Here is a 23821-nt window from a genome sequence, read left to right on the forward strand (position 1 = left end):
CCCTTACGCTATTGACAATTCTGATGGATGCGTTGGCAGGGGATGTATGGATTCCTCAAATTTTACGGCACTGACCTCTTTACGTCGCAGAATCGTTTAACGGCCCTAGCTGGTGAGGGTGCCTAATACTAGAAATCCCGTGAATGTACGTTACAGATATCTCAAGTATCTTGGTAGTTCCAGACAGAGAGTTTATCAGCTTATTTTGAAGTAACAAACACATCGTTTCAATTACATTTGAACTTCTGGTTGCGTTTTTATTTGATCCTCTATTTTATTGAAAAATTCCCCATGTAAGAAAGTTGAATGTTGAGACCTACTTAAGGATTGCTTCCAAGGCGCTGAAACCACTGATATATTGTCTGGACAAAGATTTCATTCACACAATTGACGATCAATTGTTTATAAAGCAAAAACAAACTTATTAAGTCTTAGACTGCAAGAAAATTCAAGCATCTCGTACACAGCTCTACAAAAGTACAAGATGACAAAATCGCCCTGATTTTACTGAACTGATATTTATTTCTATATAGTTAGGTGACAAAAAAATGGGCGAGGAAAAATTATTGAATGGCGGTGGTGTGCAGAGGGTGGATAAAACGCGAATGGGCGTTGGTTCATGGCGTCCTGATTGGTTACAGAAATTTAATTCGATGAAATGGTTTTTATTAGCATTATCACTGGCATCGTTCGTTCAAGGTAAGATTAATGGATGAAATCTCTGGATTAAACTGTTGATTATTTTTTCTGTTTTATTCGCTATATAGGGTCTTAGAAATGATAAGCTTCCTCTGTAGATTAAATTGAAAGTCACCGTCAAATTTTTTAAGAAACTCTCACAAACGACGCTCTATAATTCGGAAACTCCCGTTCCTGAAATGAAGTAAATTATTCCGCTCTCTTATTCGAATTCTAGCGTATTAACAGTGACCGTCATTTTCAGGGCCGTAAAGCATTATAGTTTGTGACTACAATACGGGTCAGAAGAAATGGAATTCCTCACATTTTGGTATGAATTCACAAGTTTACCCCCTTTACCCCCCCCCCCTATACAATGTTGAATTTCAGTCCAACTTTGTCCAACATTGTAGAGAAGGATAAGGGGGAGAGAAGCCATAAAAACAGTAGAATAAGTGGAATTCCATTTACTTTTGTCCAGGATTGTAGTTTACATTTAGACTTAATTTACTTCATCACTTCCCTGAAAATCTTTGGTGACACGAACTTTCTGTTCAACATTTTCAAAAAATATATCATTTTCATTTGTTTCAGCCATCACTGTTGGTGGAATCACAGCAGTTAATTTGCAGACTTTGGAAACAGAGTTTGGATTGACAAGCAAATCAACTGGTCTCATTATGACTGGTAATGATATATCTGGTTTACTTTTGGTCACTGTTGTCAGTTTCTTTGGTACCAAAGCCAGTAAACCAAAATGGATGGGTATCGGGTCTGTTATCACAGGTAATATTTCATTTGTTTATTCGTAGCTTGATTTCATATCTTATTTTGCAAAAGGCACCTGAAAATGAGCCTGAGATGTCGACACAATGTGCAAAACAAATCAAATTTGGTGCGAATCAAAACCATAAATATACATCAGATTTTTACTGTCAGATTTGTAATTCAGCAGTCCCCGACACACCCTTTCAGTGTATCCAGCTAAAAAAAGACCCTTGTAATGCACTCTATCAAAAGTAGACCCTTACAGTGCATTTCGGGGATCTCGAAAAACCTACCATTAAGGGTGGCACATACCGTAGGTCGGACCATACGAGTGCTCCCCCCCCCCGGGGTTAAGACTCACCTGTTCCTACTTGTTCTAAGGTTTTGGTCAAATCTTAGCCTTCTATAACTATAAGAGGCTCCCCCAACGTCAACTCTGATCCCAATTTTTTTTGTCACGATCACGCAAATCAGCTAAAACCTTGGATAATCACATATCTCTTTGAAAAAAGTCCAAATCACGATCAAGTTTTGAGCTCCAATCGCCTCCAATCAAGCAATCACGGAAACTATTTTTCCAAATCACGTAATCACGCAAGAAAAAGTCCCTATCACGCATGAAAACCGCTTGGGGGACCTCCTATCAATTTATTTTTATCGATAAACGTGTTGTTAAAAATACACACACACAAATTTGCATGGCGTCTTGTGTGTTTATACAATCTTTAGCGCCTTAGCCCAGCCAAAAGATGTAAGAAAACACTCAATAAAAACATTAGATTAATGTTGAAAAAAACTCCTGTACAATGTGCTTGGTTGAAATAGGTTAGTATTCATCATTGATCTCTTCCTCTCTCTATAAAGGACTTGGAATCGCATTATTTGCTTTGCCCAAACTAATGATTGGCAAGTACGAAGGGGCGAGTAACCAAGAAGGATTTGACCCGACCTGTCAAGCATCTGCTGGTCCCCAAGGTGATCTACAATGCAATGAAAATGGTGGAGGAACGATTGGACATATGGCTGTGTTCATGATCTCTCAGTTATTGATGGGTATTGGAACAACACCACTGTATACACTAGGTAATTCTTTTATGTTTAAATCTTTCGTTATATTTCACTTATCACACTTACAATAAATCCTTTGTTCACTGTCGTAGTACAATATTAGTCGCTGTAGAATAGTTGATAGGCTTTGATTACTCTATTGTAGGGCGAGCTCACTTTTAAATTTTTCGAAAAATATCACCCCGCGCCAATAGCATTTTATAATGAGCCCCGCCCCCCCCCCCCATTTTATGAAATCTTCCTGAAAAAGTGCCAAAAACCTTTTTCCTAGAGGTTTTGGGAAAATCACCCCAGAGTCACTTAATATCGACCCCCCCCCATTTTATGGATTTTCTCCCAGATTACCAACCCCCTGCTTATCTCCCCCTACAATTAAGCACAGAAAAGTAGTGTAAAAATGTACTTGAGGCGGCAAACCGAATTTTTAGACAGGCACATTGTATTTTTTTTCGTCCCTTGGGCTAGACTAGCAAGCATCAGTCTTGGACACAGGTCTAATCTAGTACTAGTCTATCCTTGGAGCAGCAAAATTCGCCATTCACCGGGCCAAAAAAAGACTATTGTGAACTGTTCGCTATTGAGCCACATTCAAAGCAAGGTGGTTTTGGTCAATTAAGAGTCTTTAGATAATAATGATAAAAATTACTTAAGCAAAGCATTTGAAAAGGAAAGTATGAAACAAATAGGCCACATTCCATTTCATATCCATACAGATGGGTGGACGAACATTTCCAGGAAGTAATTCTAATAGAATTTCTAGGGAATTTAAAAGAGTGTTTTTAATTTTTCAAGGGAGTAAAAAATTATTTCAACATTTCCAGGGGAAAATATGATTTTAGTTCGTCCACCGATACTTAAGGTATTGAAAGAAAATTTTCCAAGGTTTTTCTCATGCAAAGGGGAATCTACATATTCCCAAGAATTTTTTTTAGCTTGAAAAAGTTCGTCCACCCCTTGTATGGAAATTTAATTTATATCTTTTTTACTAAGGTCCAACATATTTGGATGAGAACGTGTCACCACGTGCTGCCCCGGTGTATCTTGGGATATGGTTTTGTTGTACAATGCTTGGACCTCCTATCGGTATGATCATTGGTGGAATGTTCTTGCGTATTCATACTGATATGGAAGCTGTAAGTACCCAGTAGTTTGAATCGCATACCTCTATAGATATACTTCCTAGAAACCTTTTTCGCTAGAGGATGAGCAGAAGCCTAACAGAGCTATAAAAAGTAGTCTGAATCGCAGACCTCTATAGATATACTTCCTATAAACTTTTTTCGCTAGAGGATGAGCAGAAGCCTATAAGTACAGTTGACTGTTGCTAATTCGAGCTGGCTCGGAAATCTTATTTGTTCGGATCACAGAGAGGTTACAATTAATTGAAAGTATATCAAGAAGAAATTCTTCTTGACAGGGTCTTGGAATAAGTTCGAATTATAGAAAGATTAGAATATAGTAGAAGTTCGAATAAGCGAGAGTCTATTGTATTCATTCATTCGTAATACAGTGGACTTTCGCTAATTTCAATCTTCTTTTATTCGAAGATTTCTATACCTAATTCGAACTAATTCTCAGCATTTAACGTTAAGGGGGAACCTAGACGATGTTCTCGTCCATTACAGTGATCCCAGCTGGCACACAACGTTGTTTCAACGTTCACCTAACGTTAAATGGACAGTAATGTGAAAGTAAGATAAACGTTGAAACAACGTTGTGCACCAGCTGGGATAGCAATATCGGTAAAATATTATACGCGCTGAGTTTACAGTCGTTATTGGACAATATAGATTTTTTTTCTCTTAACAATTAGCGGGGGGAGTTTATTCGGGAGACAAGAGTACTAAATTGCATTTCGTTTTTCTTTCTATAGCCTGAAGGCGTTGCAATCGGTGATCCAAGATGGGTTGGAGCATGGTGGTTAGGCTATGTAGCGTTCTTTGGTATTTTCATCATAGCTGGATTCTTCTTATTCTTGTTTCCAAAACGATTGAACAGTAAACAAGCCAAGAAACGAGAAAAATCCATAAAAATGGGTCAACTCCCTGGTGAAGAGCAAATGAAGTTTACATTCAAAGGATATTTGAAATCTATGTTTAGTTTATGTAAAAATCGAGTTTTTATGTTAATTGTATTTGGAACAACAATTCGAATGTTGTATACGATTGGTATGTTTACCTTTTTGATCAAGATTTTGATTTTGAAATTTGGTGTGGCACCATCTAAAGCTGGACAATCACTGGGATTTATCATGATGCCAAGTTTGATTGGTTAGTATATTAATTGATGAGATTTTCTTTGGAGACTTGGTTTGAAATTAACAGTAGCAGAATAACTTTTTTTAAGGTCTTATATTTTCTCTTCAATTTTTTTTTTACAATTTTCGCAAGTGACCACTCCTAAATTACACGCTTTTTTATAAGAATACACTTTATAAGAATGTCCATGATGAAAATGACCAAAAAAATGCCATCATGCAATTAGGCAACTGAAGCTAAGAATGTCAGTTCTATAGCCTTTTACCTGTATATTGGCATTTACTTCCAAGCAATGCTAAGAAGTTTCACAAAAATCTGAAATTCTTGCTTGATGTATATATTGCATGCTAGATTTAGGCTTGGTTTTCATCTTAATTTAAGAATACTGTAAGAATATTGCAGGATGATTTCGACCAAAAAGCTAAGAATATCCATGATGAAATGGATTTACACCACTCATTCTTATCAAAAAAGCGTGTAGTGGGGTTGTTATAAGGTTATGACACTCAAAAAGCTACTTCCCTAACAAACCTAAACCATGGAAAAAGACAAAGCCCTGCTCAAGAAAAACATTTTAAAAAAAACAACATTTTCTCCTTTTTCAGTCGGTGTTATGCTTGGAGCAGTCATTTTACGCCGAGCAAAGATAGAAATTGCAGCCCAAACAGCCGCTAAGATTTGTGTGATAGTTAGTGTGATTACAATTGGAAGTTCCTTTGCTTTTCTCATTCCTGGATGTAGAAATACTAACATTGCTGGTATCATGGAACCATATCATAACCAGTATGTCATCTTTTGGTCATTTTGAAAATTATTTCTAATCATTCACAAGGTGGGTGTCACAGACCCGCTGGGACCCCAGCCTCGCTGGAAAATTTGGCAAAGATTTCGTCCCCGGTGGGAAAATACCCTGGAACTTTAGCCCCACTGGGAAATTGACTTTGATTTCATCCCCATATTCGAAATTCAATATTTAAAAATTGCACTTCAAAACCATCGCCACTGGAATTTTTAACTTTGGAAAAATAAAATTTCTATCCCCATCTGGATTTCAATAGGGATTTTTATCCCCACTGAAGAAAAAGGTTCCACCAGGGCTGTGAGACAGGAGTGTAAAAAGGCTTAAGTCTAATTGAAATCTAAGAATTGAAGAAAAAGAGCTAAAGTAATTCTGCAAGTCAATTTGTGACCACAACGTATTTGAAGGCTCTTCTCTCATTAGCCATCCAAAATTAGGTAACCCAGCTGGCACACAACCTTGTTTCAACGTTCATCTAACGTTCACAGCCCCCATGTAACGCTAGGTGAACGTTGAAACAACGTTGTGTGCTAGTTGGGAAGGGTTAGTGTCGATCTTTCTCCCTGGATAATCAACCACTCCTAAATTTAAACATTAAAAATCATATTGCATTATCTATTTTGACAGCACTGAAGTGATCTTACCACTTTGAATTTAAACATTAGAAATAATATTACATTCTCTTATCTTGACAGTACTGAAGTGACAGGATCAATTGCTAGTCAATGTAATTCGGATTGTCATTGTAAGAAATCCTTGTACCTTCCGATCTGTGGATCTGATGGAAGAACGTACCACTCACCATGTCATGCTGGTTGTACTAAGACAATCGTGCAGATGGATAAAGATGGGAAAATAGTAAGCAGTTTAACTGGCCTCAACTCTAGGAACATGGGAGCAATGACCGCTTTGTATTAGGCCAACAATAAAGGGAAGTCAAGTTCATAAACAACGGAGCTGGCTAGCCGTTAGTCTGTCATAGACCCGTTATCTACGACTAATTTCAAAATTCATTGCTGTAGAGGGTCTGTTGTTGTCGTCTTTTTCTGATTTGAGATGTTTATGAAGTCACTAAATTGTCAAAACTCGATTCTTGAAATTCTTACAAAAAAAACTAAACAATCGTCCATTAAGGTACGAAATCCTTATTTTCTTTCTCTCACACTAGGCATTAGTATTTGGTAACTGTGGTTGTTTCCCTGGCAATCATACTAAGAGCCTAAACATCCCAGGAGTCATGCAACCACCACCAGGAGGTAGACCAGGAGGATTACCGAGTAGTAATTCCACAACTGTAGCCAATCAACAAGGATTTGATATGAGTAAATTAAAATCGATGTCACGTGAACAAAAAATGGCTTTATTCAAGCAGATGGGCATAATGAGAAAGGCATTCTTCAATGAAGCAACTGTCGGCAAATGTGATCGTGATTGTAAAAATTTCATTCTTTTTATCATATGTACGCTGTTTTTTGTGATGATCGCTTTTGTGGCAAGTACACCAAATAAAATTATGGTTTTGAGGTTAGTATATTGCTTAGGGAATCGTAATATTTATTTCTGTACTAAAGTTACTAAGGTTTATGCTGTCGAGGTCGACCTCGAGGTACACTTTTCAGAAAAAAATCAATTCGCCAAATTCAATGGCGGCATCAACGTATTTGACGTCAATGCACCTTTTGGATTTAGATTCCTTAACAAGTACCTGTTTTAGATATGTACAATCATGGAAAAAATATTTGAGATAAAAAGGGATTTCCCTGCGACATTTTAAACACCACAAATGATCTTTAAGCGCGTTAAACTACAGTTGGGAAGCTGAGTTTTAACATGAGACTTAAGACTTAACACCTTAGGATCTCAAGAGTTAAAAGCTCAAATTTGCTCCAATAATGCTTCGAATAGAGCCTAGAAACCAGCGAACCCCTCCAAAATCGAAATATTCCATGAAAGAAAGTTGAAGTGCTAAAATAGCAATTCTCGCCCGAACTTTGAATTCTGAAAAACTGAAGAAAAAAATATATCTCAATATATTTCGATCAAGATTGTAGCCTCCTAGTTTAAGTCTAACATTAAATTGAATCCACATACTTGTTATCAAATTTTTCTTTGAATTCTCCAATTTCCAACAGATCTGTACCAGACAACCAAAGATCATTTGCGTTGGGTACTCAATTTGTTATCATGCGTGGATTGAGCTTCTTACCTGGTCCTATCATTGTTGGAGGTATCGTAGATTCAAATTGTATTTCATGGGGCTATGATAAATGTGGAAAAAAAACAAATTGTTTAGATTATGATATTGATGCAATGTCATGGACGCTCGTATGGCTTGGATTTATAACCTCAGGTGAGAAAGAGTTTAAAATTTCTGAAATAAAACTTTATCTGTGCGACCTAGGATGAGATATGAAGCAGACAGTTGTCTGATTTATTAAGCTTACCCAAAAATTGCACTTTTTATTGTGTCTTTAAAACATTGCCTTGGCACAAAGTTACTCTTATAGCTGGATATTCATGATATTCATGACGTAATGTTTTCTACGGAAATACCCGGTTTTAGCCAGTAGTGGCAGATTTGAACTATACAAAAGTTGCATAAAATTTGCCACTACTGCCAAAAGCCGGGGCCTTTCCGTAGGAAACATTACGTCATGAATATCATGAATTGAATGAAGAAACTTAGATTGTACTCCCCTGTCTCACAGCCTCAGCTGGGATAAAAATTCCTATTGAAACCCCAATACTGGGGTCCCAGCGGGTCTGTGACACAGCTGTGTGATTCTAGACCAGAATAGCTTTAGAAAAAGTTGGGAGATGGTCTTTATTTTTCCATAAATCTGGAAATCGCGACAACATCGCCTCATTCCCTCATGACAGACATTTAAAAAGAAACTTTCAAACCTTTTTAATCCAAATTCCATCTTCTTTTTCTCCAGCGGTAGGAACAGTTTTGTACTTCTTAGCTTGGTGGTGGTATCCAGTGACAAGTGAAAAAGTCTCCATGAACGCGCTCATTAAGGAAGACGGGGGTGTGGTTGACGAAGAAGAAGCTGACGAAAATGAAAATGTGTAAAACATGAACATTGAATAGTGACAAACCTTATAAATAAATTCGTCATCGAGGGATTTTTTCGTCACTTTTTGACTGACGAAATTTTTACTGCTACGGTATTCTTTTCTGTATACCATGGAAACACTTGGAGAATACGTGGTAGAAAATGTAGTGAGTTCTAAAAAAAGCAGACTTTTTTGAGCGAAATTTTATATAAAGTAAATTATACTGTTTAATATTTCAATCTCAAAAACCTATTCAATCATCTTGGGAATCGAATATCCATTGATTGAACAGAGAATTTCAATCTCACTTCAACTTATTCTAAGCCAAGATTATGAATATGAGTACGATTTTACTGTATATATAAAAATTTGTCCGCTTTTTTCTGGACACACTGTATTGGAGCAGTGAATAATTAACTACATACAAATTAAAACCGACGATATACTTGTAAATAATAGCGAGTTTTTTTAGCGACACAGGACGGCTACGGACGGTTGGGCTTTCTTTAGATCCTGACTGGCTGCAAAATAACTGTAAATCAGGACTATCACTATCCTCGATTTCGCAGGTGAATTTTCGGGTCCACCGGGAATAAAAAAGGACATAAATTTGTTAATTACGAGGTGATCGCAAAATATTGAAGTTTCCTGAATTGTACTATATTTAAATTTAAATATATGATAAAAGCAAGACTCCCTTACCTTAACTACGAATGAAAAGTTCATCTTCTTGGTAATCATTTCTTGCAGCTGTTAGATAGTTGTTCAGGTAAGTACTCGTTTTAATGTTTTAGATGTTTTATATTTTTCCACTAGACATGTATATTTTGCTATGTTTTTTTATATGTTTTCTATTGTAAAAAAGTTTTTTGTATATGTTTTTGATATGAGAAAATATCAAGTAATGATTCAAAACGAATGTTATCAGAATTTTCAAAATGTTGTATGTCTGAATATGATGGTTAAAGAACTTACCTTGCCTAGGGTACTACCCTTGCAGCCTACATGGGTGCCTCCCAAAACATGTACCTCGGACCTTGGGACTAATAACAGAAAACTCAACTTGGCATAACCTTGTTTCCATTTATCCCCAAAACATTGTCCAGAATACTTCATTATGGCGACCCCGATTTTAGCATTGTCCAGAATCATGATATATTGAGCATAACGATAAAATTCAATCTGCGATACTAGCCGTTTCGGGGGACCGTTATTCTAGTCTTTTACTTTAACTGCTCTCCTAGTTCTTTTAGTTTTTGTTTTTCATTTTTGTTAGTAATTATCCTCAGTTAGTTTTTTTTCTTCCATTTATTAATAATTATTGCTCATATGGATGCCCATACCCTCCCGTTGGTCTAACCATCCTTTTGGTTTTTAGACTTTATTTGGTGAAGTTCTGCTGGGACAAGCTGGAGTTTTTACAAGCTCTTATTTGATTTGGTTGGTCGTTAAGATGTAATAAAAGAATCTTATTACTTTTTCTAAAGAACGCGTCATCTCTATCACTTTAAATGACCAATTAGTGAAGCATCTTGTAAAAACTCCAAGGCATCTCGTTCTGCTCAAGTGTAAGATCTTAACGCTTATCCATAGCTTAAAGGGACATAAAAGTAGTAAAATGTAAACATTGCGCGAACCACGTGTCATCAAAGGGAACAATTAAAATCACGTGCCCAAAACAAACTTGTAAAACAATTGAAACAATCAGAATCAGCCATATTTGTTTTGATTTTTGATTTTGACAAGTTAAGTTTGTTTTGATTTTGTATCCCGCTACATACGGTTTGTTTACAAATTTCGTCAGTACTTTTAATCAACCCCTAAGGTTTTGCTTTGTTACTAATAAAGAAAAATCGTTACTTTTTTACGTCTTATTAATGAAAATATATTACAATTTATTACAACTTTTCCACCCCAGCTTCACATCACAGTTTCTTAAAGAAAATTTAACCAAGTTAGCAACTACTCTGTGTTGATATTTCCTTACTGTGAAGCATTTTAATTCGTTTCGTAGTATCCGGATCACTATAATAAGCCGGGTTCTTCCGGTTATTTTCTATCAGTCTTTTAGCCACACTATTCCCCAAAACTGGACCATCCGGATCGCTATAATAAGCCGGGTTCTTACGGTTATTTTCGATCAGTCTTTTAGTCATATTGTTCTCAAAAACCGGCCCATCCCGGCGTTTAGTTTTAATTCGACTACGTGGTATGTTAACTGAGTCACGACTACTAGTGTCCTCCATTGAGCTTTCCGAGGGTCTTAGTTCATTGTCAAGTTGAGCAGATCTCGTATTTTCATATCTCATACGGCGAGCGACTTTGGTTAGTACTTTAACATTACTCAAAGTCGGTTCTCGTTTATTGAAACTACGTTCACGTTGCAATCGAACTGCGTTTTTACATCGTCCATGATTGGTTTTGAAGATATGACAATCTTCGCAATCAGTTGAACGATTACTACTACAAAACGAATCACTTTCTCGACTCTGGTATCCAGACTCTTCAATACTGACTGGCTGCTCTTGTTCACTATGCTCGTTTATTAATACACTGTTATCATCTGAACGTGCACTTTCTATGAAAGTTTCTTCAGTTTCTTGTTGGGTTATCGAGTCTCCGTCAATCTCCGAAAACCTCTGTTTGGAGATATAGTCATCTCTCATTTGAAAATCATCACACTCATCACCATTATGCAAGTGTTGGTAATCTTTCGAACTTGCAATCACGTGTAAATTTCCTTTCCGTTGATTCCGATTTAAAACCGATTTATTTAAAATCGGTTTCATTACAAGTTTATCTGCACTATTAGGTGTAGCTCTAGTTTGGAATAAAGGGCTTTCGTTACGTTTTGATTTATTATAACGTGATGATTTACTTGGTAGGACCATACTTTTTGAGCGGTGATTTACCATGTCCATTTGCTGTGATGCGTATATAAAATCATTATCATCATTCATCACCCGTTTCTCCGAAAACAAAACCCGATCGGAACACGTGGACTCAGAACGTTTCAAATTAGATTTTTCGATCGTTTGGAGATCACCATTTATAACATCAATTTTACTTGGATATCGCACTCGTTTCTCGTGAACTAAATTCGGGCTGTTCTGTTGGCGTGGATTTTTCAAACAAGGGCGTGCTACCTTTTTAGGCGTCTCAAAGCCTGAGTCCGTTTTAGAGGCTATCGATCCTGTATTTGCGGTATCCGGGCTAGTAACAACGAGTGACGGTAGACTATGTTCCAGTTCTTGAAACTCCCACGGAGGTGGTATAAATTCATTGACAGGAGACATGGAGGGCGGGGGCGAATTATTTTCCAGTAACTCTCTAGGCGGTGGTGGAAGTCGGTTTAATGTTGAATCATCCATAACATGAGATATTTTACGATCACTCATCACGCCGACTTGTAAACCATTGTTTAAATTCTTCCCACCATTCCATGTCTCTTCAAAGAAATCCTCGTTCTCAGTATCAGAATCTTCCTCATCGTCGTATAGATCACTGTTAAGTTTCTTATCGTTCTCATTTTTCAACAAATATCTTCCAATATTTTGCGAATCGCCGTTCGCGAATCTCTTCTGTTTATTCTCAATCAGAACTTGACATTCACCAATAATGACGTCATCTTCTTCTTGGTATTTGGGTGGCAAATCAACAATCAGCGATAATGCATCTGCATGATCTGCCGCCATTTTGGGTTTCTTTAGACAACCATTTGGATATTTGTTATTCATGGTAACCATAGGGATATTGTCATCATTAGGGATCAATCCATCTTGTTCGTCTCCCAGACTATCCTCTGAAAAAGCAAGAAAAAAAAATTATTTGTTATTGTAAATAAGTTACAGTAAAACTAGCTGATATTTCTAAAAACAAAAAAACGCTATCTGGAAACTCAATAATGCGTCTGATATGAAACGGCAACACTTATGTAAAAATAAAACCTTTAAGCTAGAGACGAGCCATTTAAAACCCGTTTTTTCTGTATAAAAATACGAAAAATGAGTAGTAAATGAGTAGAAATACTGTACCTTGTTCATGTTTTGTTGATTCTTTGTCTCGCTGACTCTTCCGTTTTTTGGCTTTGTTGGCTTTACTTCTTCTTGAATGATCGAGTATAAAGAACAAACTGACGACAAGACCAACGAAGATGGAGAGGATGATGGCCAGTGCCATGTGTGCTTTGTGTTCTGGAAGAAAGAAGGTTTATTTTGTAAAAAATGTCTTGATGACTCGGCAACAGTGATATTCCTTGATTACCTTGAGACAAAAATCTATATTGAGATTTTATGGAAAAATATGAATCCAGAATATGAATGACTCTTTACTTTATGTTAACACACACCGAAAAGGCCAGACTGTCTTCAAGTCTTAAGATATCTCTGTCGCACAGGGAGGGGTCCCCTATTTCAGCCTTTCGCAGTTACCCACGTCTTTGGAGGTACGGACAGAGGTCTGTTGAGTTCAACAACACTCAAGTCGTTTAATGTTATACTTTGGCAGAAATACCGCCCAGGTTGATTTCTAAAACCAAGAACGACGACGCCTAGTGGGCCCAGAGGTGGTCCATTGCTCTGTATCAAGAATGTTGACATCTGGAGCCAATCTGTAGCATATCATGAGTAAATGAGGACATACCTCTTATGAATCGTTCATCTGTCATCCACGCATACACGGTGATCAGCCAGAAAAACGTGCCTTCCCTTCGTTCCCGACCATCGTTCATGCCCTTTGAGTAGGGCGTTGGTGAAGGGCGGGTTTGTGGCGTTTCGAAGGTTCGTAAGATAAGTATGGGAGAAGGTGAGTAAGGTTCATCTGTGGTCATTTGGGGCGATTGGGTGGTCGCCATATCTGTTATGGTTGGTGTGGTTTGTGCTACAAAGAGAAATATTCTCCTTTTTTGTTAACAGGCATAGACTGGAGCAGTTTATCAAATTAGACAGTAAATTTCTCAGAAATTGAGGTAAAATGGCCTTAATGAAGGAAAGGGAAGAATAATCATAAAAAAATTTCAAACACCGATAAAAACCAGATCTCAGACAGTCTGTCGGATCATTCTGGTTAAATCGTACAAGAATCTTGAATGAGATAATATTTACCTTCTTTAAGAGGGTTGGTTTTATTAACTGAAAAACGAGAAAAATAGCAAAGTCATTGGTTGAAATCTAGCGAGAACAGAGAGCAAACTAAGCCAGAAGCTCTTGGAAAGAAAATAAACCCGGATGAATCCAAAATCTTGCAATTCGGCGTTTTTTTAAATATATAAACACAAAGAAAATCCACCCTCGAGAAAATTGCTGTACAAACAGGAAGCGGAGAAGCTGTAAATCTAGACCTTTTTAATTTAAGCCAGCTGGCACACAACGTTGTTTCAACGTTTATTTAACGTTCACAGCGTCCATTTAACGTTAGATGAACGTTGAAACAACGTTGTGTGCCAGCTGGGAAACATCAAAATCTTCACATTTCCATCAAAGCTGGGAATTGCAAAATTCTTCCAAACTTAAATAAAAAGAGTAAATAAAACTTACCGCACTGATATCTAATATCGAATGCTAGATCTTTAACACGTCCACATCGATCGTTCAAAAACTTCTTGCCAAACTCATAATCACAATTCTCCTTGTAGTCACATATCTTCTGAAAATCACCAGTGATGTTGGATGAACATTGAAGAGACTCCAGGCACGTGTTGCCTTCAGATGTATGTCGACCAACGAAAGCAGAGTTGATCTTGATGCGTTTGCCAGGATTATTTTTACAGGATATTAAAATGAGACGCCCCAAACAAATCGGATCGTATGTGTAAACTGGTTTCTTGATTGAATCTGTTATGGATAGAATAACAATACGATCAACTCTATCTAATTTGAGCCTTCATTATTCGAAAATTTCTGTTATTCGAACTCAAAGTTTGATACCCTGCATCTCTATAAAATGCTTTTCGTAATTAGAAAATTTTTCCAATTTGAAGAAAATTCTTCTTCTTCTTGGTCCCTTAAGGATCGAACCAGAGAGAGTTCACTGCACATTAAAATCAAATACTCTCATCAAGATTCGTGCTCGAAGAGGACTGAGTTCGGGTTTACAAAGGATCAAATGACATCAAACTTTATTGCTTCAATACTTTCAGTCACTCACAAATACAGGCAATTGATATTATTCGACATTTGAAAACTCGAGCCCAACCCCCTTGTTTGCGTTGATTATTTTGTTTAGATTTCAGTTTGTTTGTGCTAAGTTAATCATCATACTATTACGTTTATGTTCCATACGATGCAAGTTTCTGAACAACACATCAATTACAACACTATTGCTTACAGATAAAAAAACAGAAACGTGTCCTCGAGTAAGCAATCGCATGAAATCTTCACTCTCGAAAACTTTGCGTGAAGAGACAAGAGAAAATCAAAAGATAATCACATTTTGTTGAGCTCAAAGACGTATACGCGCTACTAAAGATTATTGAGAAATATGCTTTGTGATCAGTAGAGCGCGTTCGTCTGATGGGTGGTTTACGAAAAACTCGTCTTTTTCTTAAATTTACCAAAAAGCACAAAGTTAAGAGAATTCAAAATTGATATTATTTTCTCGCTTGCAACAAAAGGGGAAGCGTTCTCACTAGGTGAAACCGCTAGACAACGAACAAAAATACAGATACAATACAATACTTATCATTAAATATTATATGACCTTCTGGGTGATTTCCAATTTTTTAGGGGTGCAAAGGCAAATGAAGTAGCCATGAGACACTGACTTAAATTTCTCAGCTGATGGCGCCTTAGACACAAGAAAGGTAAAAAAATTTTGCTGTTGTAGTCTGAATTAAAGACAGATAGATATGTTTCCTTAATGTGAAAATTTTTCTTTGGAGGACGAGCATAAGCCTACTGTTTGCCTCCTCCCCCCAAAACGAAAGCTCGTAGCTACACTTCTGAATAAGTGATAGAAACAAAGGGCAATTTTAAGATCACGTGTAAACAAGGTCTAATATTACATCATTCTTAAGAAACAACCTATTATGGTAGGCTCCCAAACCACACACAACAGCATAAAAAATGAGTTTCCTCCTTCTGATACCTTTATCGATTTGAGAATAACTAATTGACGAAAATTCTCCCCTGGACCAGAGTATCAGCCACGATTAGTCATTGTTATTCTCAGTGAGCTCTCAAAATAACAAGTCTTATCTTTTTTTTTACCACTTCTTTAAAAAAAAATTGAAGAAAAATAAGATGAAAATTTTATGTGATGAAAATTTAATCGATTTTTCATCATTTTTTTTTTACACTATCAGACAAAGGTTCCAAAAATAAAAGCTTTTTTATTCGATATATGATGATTTTGATCAAAATCCCCTCAAAAAAACCCTTCTTTTTATCATGTTTTCAAAAATATTTGGTGTAACTTTATAGCTTTATTTTTAAGAAAGAAATATTCGAAGCATTTCAATATATTTCTTATATAAGAAGCAATACATTTTGGAATGTCGTTTTTTAGGCATCACTACCAGCCTTAAATTGTTTTTTTCCAGTTCTTACATTTATCGTAAATATCTAGGATTTTTAACCTTTTTTCAAGGCTTTAATCCTTAGATTTGTTTAAAATTCGGCTATTCCAAGCTCCAGATAGTTCTTAGATTAGTTTTTGATCTGTAAAGTTTTTGAGCCTCGTTGTTCTCATAAAGTTTCTTCAACGAGGAAGAATTTATTCTCAGAATGGAAAAAAACGACCTCGTAAACCTTTAAGTCGTAAAAGCTCTTGTTCACACATTACATATCATATGTTAAAAACTCCTTTATGAAAGCGATTATGAGTGAATCATCGAGTGAATCTAATAACCTTTTCGACTGTAGTCACGCGGTCAGGTGCGTGTCACCTCACTATTTAGTTCTACCACCCTAAACTCGATCCAGTACTTTTTTTACACTTTTTTCTATTGTCTTTAGGTGCGAAAAAAGACTGGAACAGTTTAACGTGGTAAAACAGACAAAAAAATACCCGCGCAGCAATTGGCGGTTCCGGTCGAAAAGGTGTATAGGGTTCATCAAATGACGTCAAAAAAGAAATTTTTAGTCAACTCTCTCTAATTCGAATCTTTGTCGAATCTAAAGATATATTAAATGATTTCGATTCGAACCAGCTTTTTGGTAGATTTCTTGCATAGTTAAGTCACTCTCTCTCTTCGCAGGTAGAAGCAGCGTGCTAACTTATCTGATATTCCGATGGTGTATTGGCGGCCGCCCACGCTAAAGCTCTGAAGGAGCGGGACAATACACCTATAGTAGTCATCGATTGATGTACCGCATCACAGTCGTGTCTAGCTGTCCTTACACTTTTTGCTTGAATATCGGTTACACCCGACTGAATTTAGCATGAAAATCTCTGCTGCCTGAGAAACCTTACAGAAAAATGAAAAATGGTAACCCAAAGGTTCCAGATGTTAAAATTTTCCCAACCTTCAGAGCTTTAGCGTGTCGGAAGAAAATTTCTACATCGAGTACCAAATAACGTGCTAACGTATAAAGAGAAGGGACATAGGCACTAAACCTAACGAATGTTATAAGTTTTTCTACAATATTCTAAGATATTGGGTGTTAAAGAGTCCATAAATCATAAAGCCTTAGAATGTTCTTAACCTTGACATGTTCTTAATATTTTGGCTATCGAAGTCTTATATTTTTTATATAGTTTGTTCTTATAAAAAAAAACGTAGCACTGAAATTTTGTTCAAACCTCATACATACCTTTCTGCTGTTCTTGACCAGCGCTACATTCTCCGTAACATAAAAGCCTTCCAGTGGCCAGTTCTTCAGGATACAATGTCTGAAATACCACACGATGCTCTTCCCCTTCCTTGCTAATATCTATAATGAAATGAAAACGAGTACAGTTCACTCTCTCTAATTCGATCTTCAAGGGGAATTGGATTTTCATCGAATAAGGGAGCTTATCGAATACGGGAGCGTCGTTTATGAGAAATTCTTGATGACGAGGACTTTAAATTTCATCGAACAAGGGAGTCTATCGAATTTAGTAGAACGTCGAATTACAGAGCGTCAACTGTAGTTTAGGAAAAGTAAAGTAATCATGATCAGGGCCGGCGAATCGGTTTTAAAAGTGAGGGGGCTAAATGATACAGTGACTAAGGAGGCCCCACCATGGTTGGGGCCGACGGACCGGAAAATTTTTGAAATTATGGTACTCTAAATTGGCCTAGAAGCCCTAGAAGTGGTCTAAATTTAATTTTTGTGAAGTTATTGCTATTGGAATGAAAAAATCGAAAAAGTTAGGCGTTTTTTATACTGATAATCACCAAACAACACGAAATAACAAAATGAAACCTTTAAGTAAATAGACTTTTACATGTTCAAAATTCATAAGTAAAAGTAGATTGAGAATATGCTTTAACCCTATTCAACCTAGGCTTTTAGGGGCGGTTCAGAACTAGGGGGGGGGGCCTTTTCCTGTACCACCCCTTAACTTTTGATCTAGTGGGTCTTTTTTGATGAAATTTGGCACACAAGATCCTTGTCACGTAAGGTAACTTTTGACAAAAAATTTTTTTGATGACGTCACTCATCATGCCCAAAGTGAGCAAAAACCGAAAATTTCCTTTGTTCTTATAAATAGCTATTGTATTCTAACAAGGGCTTTAGAAAAAAGGTGTCTGAGTTTAAAATGCTTATTTTATCCTAAATATTCAATAAACTACGGTTTAAATGATATATTTGACATCAAAAATAAATTTGTATTAGAAAAGTGTCAATTTTTGTGACACCTTACTGTCAGAAATGTCATCATGCTCAAGGTGTGAAAATATTTAGGTGTCAAATTTTTTTTTATTTTGAAGCTAAATAAAAGTTAGGAATTTACAGAAAATTTCACGGCGAAAACTCTATTATTTCATGAACTATTACCAATAGTTTGACCTCCGAACAGAAAGAGCCCCCCCCCCTAGTACGAATAGGGTTAACAGTGTATACAGTAATAAAAATTAAAAATTTCCAAAGTAATTAAAGCAATGCTCTCGAGTCGACACAAACTCTCTACCAACTTCATCTAAATAAAGTTTATCCGTTAGATTTTTATGGATATGAAGCAAAGAAAGATTGTTAAACCGTTTTATGGCCTCATTGTTGAACGTAGCCAAGTCTTTTTTCTCATCCTCTCTTTCTCTCTCTCACTCTTTTTTTTTTTTTGAAAAAAAGTGGGGGGGCTACAGCCCCCCTAGCCCCCCCGGTTTCGCCGGCCCTGATGATGTATAGAATCCCTTGGGGTACTTAGGTAAAATGGGTGCCGGGTATGTGCGAGCCACAAAATACCTAAAAAATCTTAATATAGGTATATTTCGACCTTGATTATACATAAAAAACTTCAGAGCGCAGCCAATTTCATTCATACCTGCCCCCGAATAATACAGGGGTCTTATTTAAGCCCGGCGAACGGCGAAAATTACAATTCGACGTTTGAAAAGCTCGGTTCACCGCCTCAAGTACATATTTACGCTAATCAATACACTGCACTTGCTAAGAATTCGCCGGCTTAGAATCTAGAAATCACCAGAGTTAATTTTTCATTCGCCAGCCTACCAAAAACAAAGAAAAACCCAAAGTTAGTAACCTTTTTGGGTGTACATTGAGTTCTCAAGAAGAAAATGAAGAGTAAATCTGTTTTACAAACCTTCTTTGGGCTGGGCATCCAGAAGCATCGAATCAAGAGCCAGTATCAAAATCCAGTAATATTGTTTTTGAAATACCATTTTGTCTTCTGTTTGTATAAGTTTCAGTCAAAGTATCATTTCTTCATTTCTGGTAAGTGTGGTAAAGGTAGCATTGCTTATCTAAAGCAGATCGTAAATATTTAATTTTATTATCAAAACCAATAAGATATAACCAATAGTAGAGTCCAGTCCAACAGGAGTTGCGCAAAATTTGTGTAGGAGAGCAGATTTTTATGACACAGTAATCATCTTTTTATAATCTGAATAGATAATTTTTGTGTCATAAAAGTCTGCTCCCCTACACAAATTCCGCGCCCCTCTTGTCAACGCTACTGGAGTCGAATCTCCTACGTGGTATTTGAAGTCACTCATAGATCTCCTACATAAGGTGCAACGACCCACGTGGTTTAAAAGTGGATATAACGTTTACCGTTACAATTCGAAAAATTGAAATATGCGAAAAAACAGAGAAAGAGTGCTGGTTTAGCCGTTACCGGAAATGTGGGGTTTCACTTCTGCTTACATGAGAAAGGTTGAAGATTCCATTGAAGAAGGAAATAAGGGCTAGCCCAAAGGGCTAGAGGCGAAACTTTAACCCTTATCAGGCAAGAGAAATTGAAGCTACTTATTTCCCATGCAAAACGCGCATAGAACGCGCTGTAATCATGACGACGGATTGTATCTAGTGGTTCCTTTGTTTTGGAGGACCACATTTTTTGAAATCTAGCGATAGATTAAAATCAGGCGTTTGTGTAAAAACTACACCCGGGCGTTCAAGGATTAAAAATAAATGGTTTCATTTCCCATCCAGGAGTCTCACCTTTATAGCCCTTTGGGCTTGAAACTCAATGGAAGATCCCTCTCTAGCCTGTGGCTGTATCTCATTGATAAAAAAACACTTATCAATCCCCAACTGATCCAAGATGTCTAGGAAACTTCTATATAAAGTTAAATCTGAACGTTGGAAGAGCGCTGTGTGCAGGTAGGATTCGGATCTGAAGGGGAATGGAGAGAGTGCTGATTTTATAGAACGAATATGGATAAAAGCACTCTCTGTTTTTTCAAAACTCCCTTCAGTGCAGTAGCATGGTGGGACTACCAAACTTTTGGGAAAGCTAGGGAGACAATTTTTCCAAATTAGGTGTTTTGCCCCCCCCCCCCCTAAGAGAAATTTGGTTTAGTTTGGAACCAATACGCGAGCGAAGCGAGTACAATAATTTTCGGATATTTTTCGAGTTGATTAGCAAGGGTGTAAAATAGCAAAGGAGCCACTACGCTACTGATTCAGACCTACCACTGAACGATAGTGATGAAAGCACCAATACAAGTCCCAATTCTATTAGTTTCCAAGCGCAAACCACTCAAAATCCACCTTTATGATAATTTTTCAGACTTTCAAACTTAGATTTCAAAGCCGTCTTCAGATCAAAATCATCAAAAATCATCAAACGTAAGTTAAAAGCAAAAGTCATCAAGATCTTTTAAGAAAAAACAACTATAAATCTCAAGAAAAAAAAGACATTTTGTTAAACGTCAAGTCAACGTTCCTTGAACATCATGCTCAAACCAAAACATCCAAAATACATTCAAAATACGTCAGTTTTTTCAATATTTTGGTCACAAACGCAAAGTGCTAATTGGGTTAAAACAACGATATATTTTACTCCATAATGATTAAAGGGGTATAAATTTTAACGATGACAAAAGCCCCTTTTGTTTTAATAATACCTCAAACATGAGCTTAGCCTGAGTAACTTCAAAACAAAAATTTCGAGATACCGAAATTGTTATACGATGATTGATCTTTGTATCGTATTAAAGTATGATGGTGATTTATTTAGTGGAAAGAGAAAAACTGTCTCGGCTTGTTTATAAATTTCGAAAGTCAATTAAAATTTTTGAATTCATACTTCATTATTTCTAGAAAACCTATTAGGAAAAGATATAACTCTTTTCTAAACGATGCCACTGGCAAAGTTATAACAGTGTTTTATCATTATTATAATAATATGATAATATGCAAAGTTATAGACACTCCTTTCTCACAGACCCCTTGGGTCCCCCAGCCCCCAATGAAAAATTTGTCCAAGATTTCGTCCCTGGCATTAAAAATTTCAGCCCTACTGTGAAATTGACTTTGATTACATCCCAATTCATTGTAAAAAATTGCACTCCAAAACCATCCACACTGGGATTACGAAGAAAAATTTATCCCCACTGTTGGAAAAGTTTCACCGGGGCTATGAGACAGGGGAGTTTATAGGCGCAGGAGGACCTCTGAGAACTCTGGAGAACTGGTTATGATTTTATCCTATATCACCAGGAAATAGTACGTTAATCTCTTAACTCGCCGTCTATGAAGCAATCAAGATTCGGAATCCCCGAAACATTTTTAACAGCGCAAACAGTGAAAACAGTGACAATCTGGACACCCCCTTCTCAAAGACCCACTGGGGAACCCTTCCCACTGGAAAAATTGGCCAAAATATCGTCCCCGGTGGAAAAATATCCTCCAATTTTTGTCCCCATTGAGAATAATCAAATAAACCAATTTTCTGACATGAAAACAAAAGAATTGGAATCCTCATTCATGAAAAAATATGAAAATATCAATCCTCTTCAAGTTTCAGTCCGTTATTTTTATCCCCACTGACTGAAAAGATCCTACCGGGTCTGTGAGAAGGAGGTGTATGTTGTAATGCGATCAATCAACTAATCACAACACAATATTCAAATAGACAGATTAGCAAGGAATATAAGTTCAGCATATTTGTATATATCAGGACAGGATCTGTAGCCTTGTGGCTTGTCTGAAATTGTGAAAAACTGGTGAGATAGTAATGAAAATATGGCTACACGAGCGTAGCCAGCTAAAACATTTTTCGATTAGGCCTTTTCATAAATTACGTCACGAGCAACGCTAATCTCGTTTTCAAAATATTGCTATGGTAATTGATTCCAAGAAGAGTTCATAGAAGTTTACTCTTTTCATAAAAGCAACACATAAAAGCTCAAGGGGTTTGATCACATTGGTAACGGTTTCAAAACGAGGTAGTCGTTGAATTCAAAATAATTTATGAAAAGGCCTAATATTTTTTCTTTTCTTGCTATATTGAGAACGCCATATCATATAAACTACAATATTTGACGAAAGGTACAAACTGACCATGAGTTGTCTCTTTTCAAAAACGATTCGACAAAACTGATGAAAATCATGTTTCTTACTCATACATACTAAAACCTAATGTATCCAAATATCCAAATTTCATTCGCAGTAACTGAAATAAAATATTTTTCCAAATTGGCCTGTTTATGACAAGATACGAAGATACAAGGGATAATATATTGGACCTCTCATTCGTTTCAGCCGGAAGAATAAAGACAATTAGAACCTAGTCTCTTGAGAGCCCATTGAAAGAAAAAAAAGTTTCTTTTAATCTTCTCAAACAGATTTAATTGAAATTGTTTCGTCAGCAAAGCGAATAGATTACATAATGCTTCCTAATTCTAGCGAAAAAATATCTAAAAATATTTACCTCATATCACAGTAGACGAGAGAAATCTAAGCTAGTTTAATTCAGTCACTAGGATAAATCTGACGGTAAGTTGTGGCAAACTTAAAATCCCTAAAATATATAAAAACTCTTTAAAGCGCCGAAAACGCTATATTGCCATTAGCCGTGTGTCCTAGCCTTGTGAATACGGGCTTAGTTAACTAGGCTACCTCATAGGGGAAAAGTCGAGGAAAAAACGTTAATAAAAGTTCGAAAGAAAGTCGAAAAATCAGATGTTGCTGTTTTGCCTGTCAAGCAAAAGGTGGTAAAATTTCATCCCTTAAAAATATTTGTCACTTTCCCGATTTTTCCCTCAGATAATGTATCGGGTTGAAATCAATCAATTAGTCAAAACAGCACAAATTCCTATCTTCGTATTACGGTCAAGAATTACATAAACCTTAAAGAAATTTAGTCCACGTATGAAAAGAGGGTTGAAATCATTAAAAAAATAAAGTAAGATATTGAACGAAAGTGAAGTCTGATCTGAATAAATTTGATCACTTTGACCGTGAATTTTCCCCGGTAATCATTCATATACCTTATCAGCCCTATTTATCCCGGTCCTAATTTAGCACCGACCACTTTTACGTTTGCCCTTTTTTTAAGCTAAAATTCAATTTCTATCATTTTTAGCCCGGCCCTAATTTAATTCCGATCCCTTATTACGCCAGCGACGAAAGAATAATAAGGTAGGTATAATAAATCAATCACAATCCAGTCTCAAATTCATGAAACAAACCAAAAAATCTAGTTGACTATTTCAAGCGCACTCAATCTAGATTCATTTTCGAACAAATTCCTATCTTCGTATTACGGTCAAAGAATTACATAAAAAAGAAATCTTAAGAAATTTGGTCCATGTATGAAAAGAGGGACTGAAATCATTCAGGGATTTAACTAAAGTGAA

At 36.5% G+C, this 23821-nt stretch overlaps 2 protein-coding genes across 2 annotated transcripts in view; one reads left to right on the forward strand and one right to left on the reverse strand.

The window, feature by feature from the left end:
- The first annotated feature begins 484 nt into the window (after window positions 1–484).
- On the forward strand, window positions 485–8959 carry LOC136804025 (solute carrier organic anion transporter family member 4C1-like). Its single transcript, XM_067060767.1, has 10 exons — window positions 485–699; window positions 1273–1464; window positions 2311–2529; window positions 3505–3647; window positions 4388–4784; window positions 5378–5555; window positions 6267–6429; window positions 6740–7095; window positions 7704–7921; window positions 8511–8959. The coding sequence occupies exons 1-10, from the start codon at window positions 549–551 to the stop codon at window positions 8645–8647; spliced, it is 2154 nt and encodes a 717-aa protein (XP_066916868.1). The 5' UTR covers window positions 485–548; the 3' UTR covers window positions 8648–8959.
- A 1482-nt stretch (window positions 8960–10441) lies between these two features.
- The window catches only part of LOC136804030 (uncharacterized), a 50011-nt gene continuing 36631 nt past the window's right edge, over window positions 10442–23821 (reverse strand). Inside the window, exons 2-8 of the mRNA XM_067060771.1 lie at window positions 19318–19477; window positions 17382–17501; window positions 14166–14462; window positions 13734–13760; window positions 13273–13509; window positions 12666–12824; window positions 10442–12433 (exon numbers count right to left, since the gene is read on the reverse strand). Coding sequence (XP_066916872.1) covers window positions 10587–12433; window positions 12666–12824; window positions 13273–13509; window positions 13734–13760; window positions 14166–14462; window positions 17382–17501; window positions 19318–19396 — 2766 coding nt within the window. The 5' untranslated portion in view covers window positions 19397–19477 and the 3' untranslated portion in view covers window positions 10442–10586. The remainder of the gene's footprint in view (window positions 12434–12665; window positions 12825–13272; window positions 13510–13733; window positions 13761–14165; window positions 14463–17381; window positions 17502–19317; window positions 19478–23821) is intronic.

Source organism: Clytia hemisphaerica, unplaced genomic scaffold (genome assembly GCF_902728285.1).
Source record: "Clytia hemisphaerica strain Z4C2 unplaced genomic scaffold, Clytia hemisphaerica genome assembly, whole genome shotgun sequence".
Lineage (NCBI taxonomy): Eukaryota > Metazoa > Cnidaria > Hydrozoa > Leptothecata > Clytiidae > Clytia > Clytia hemisphaerica.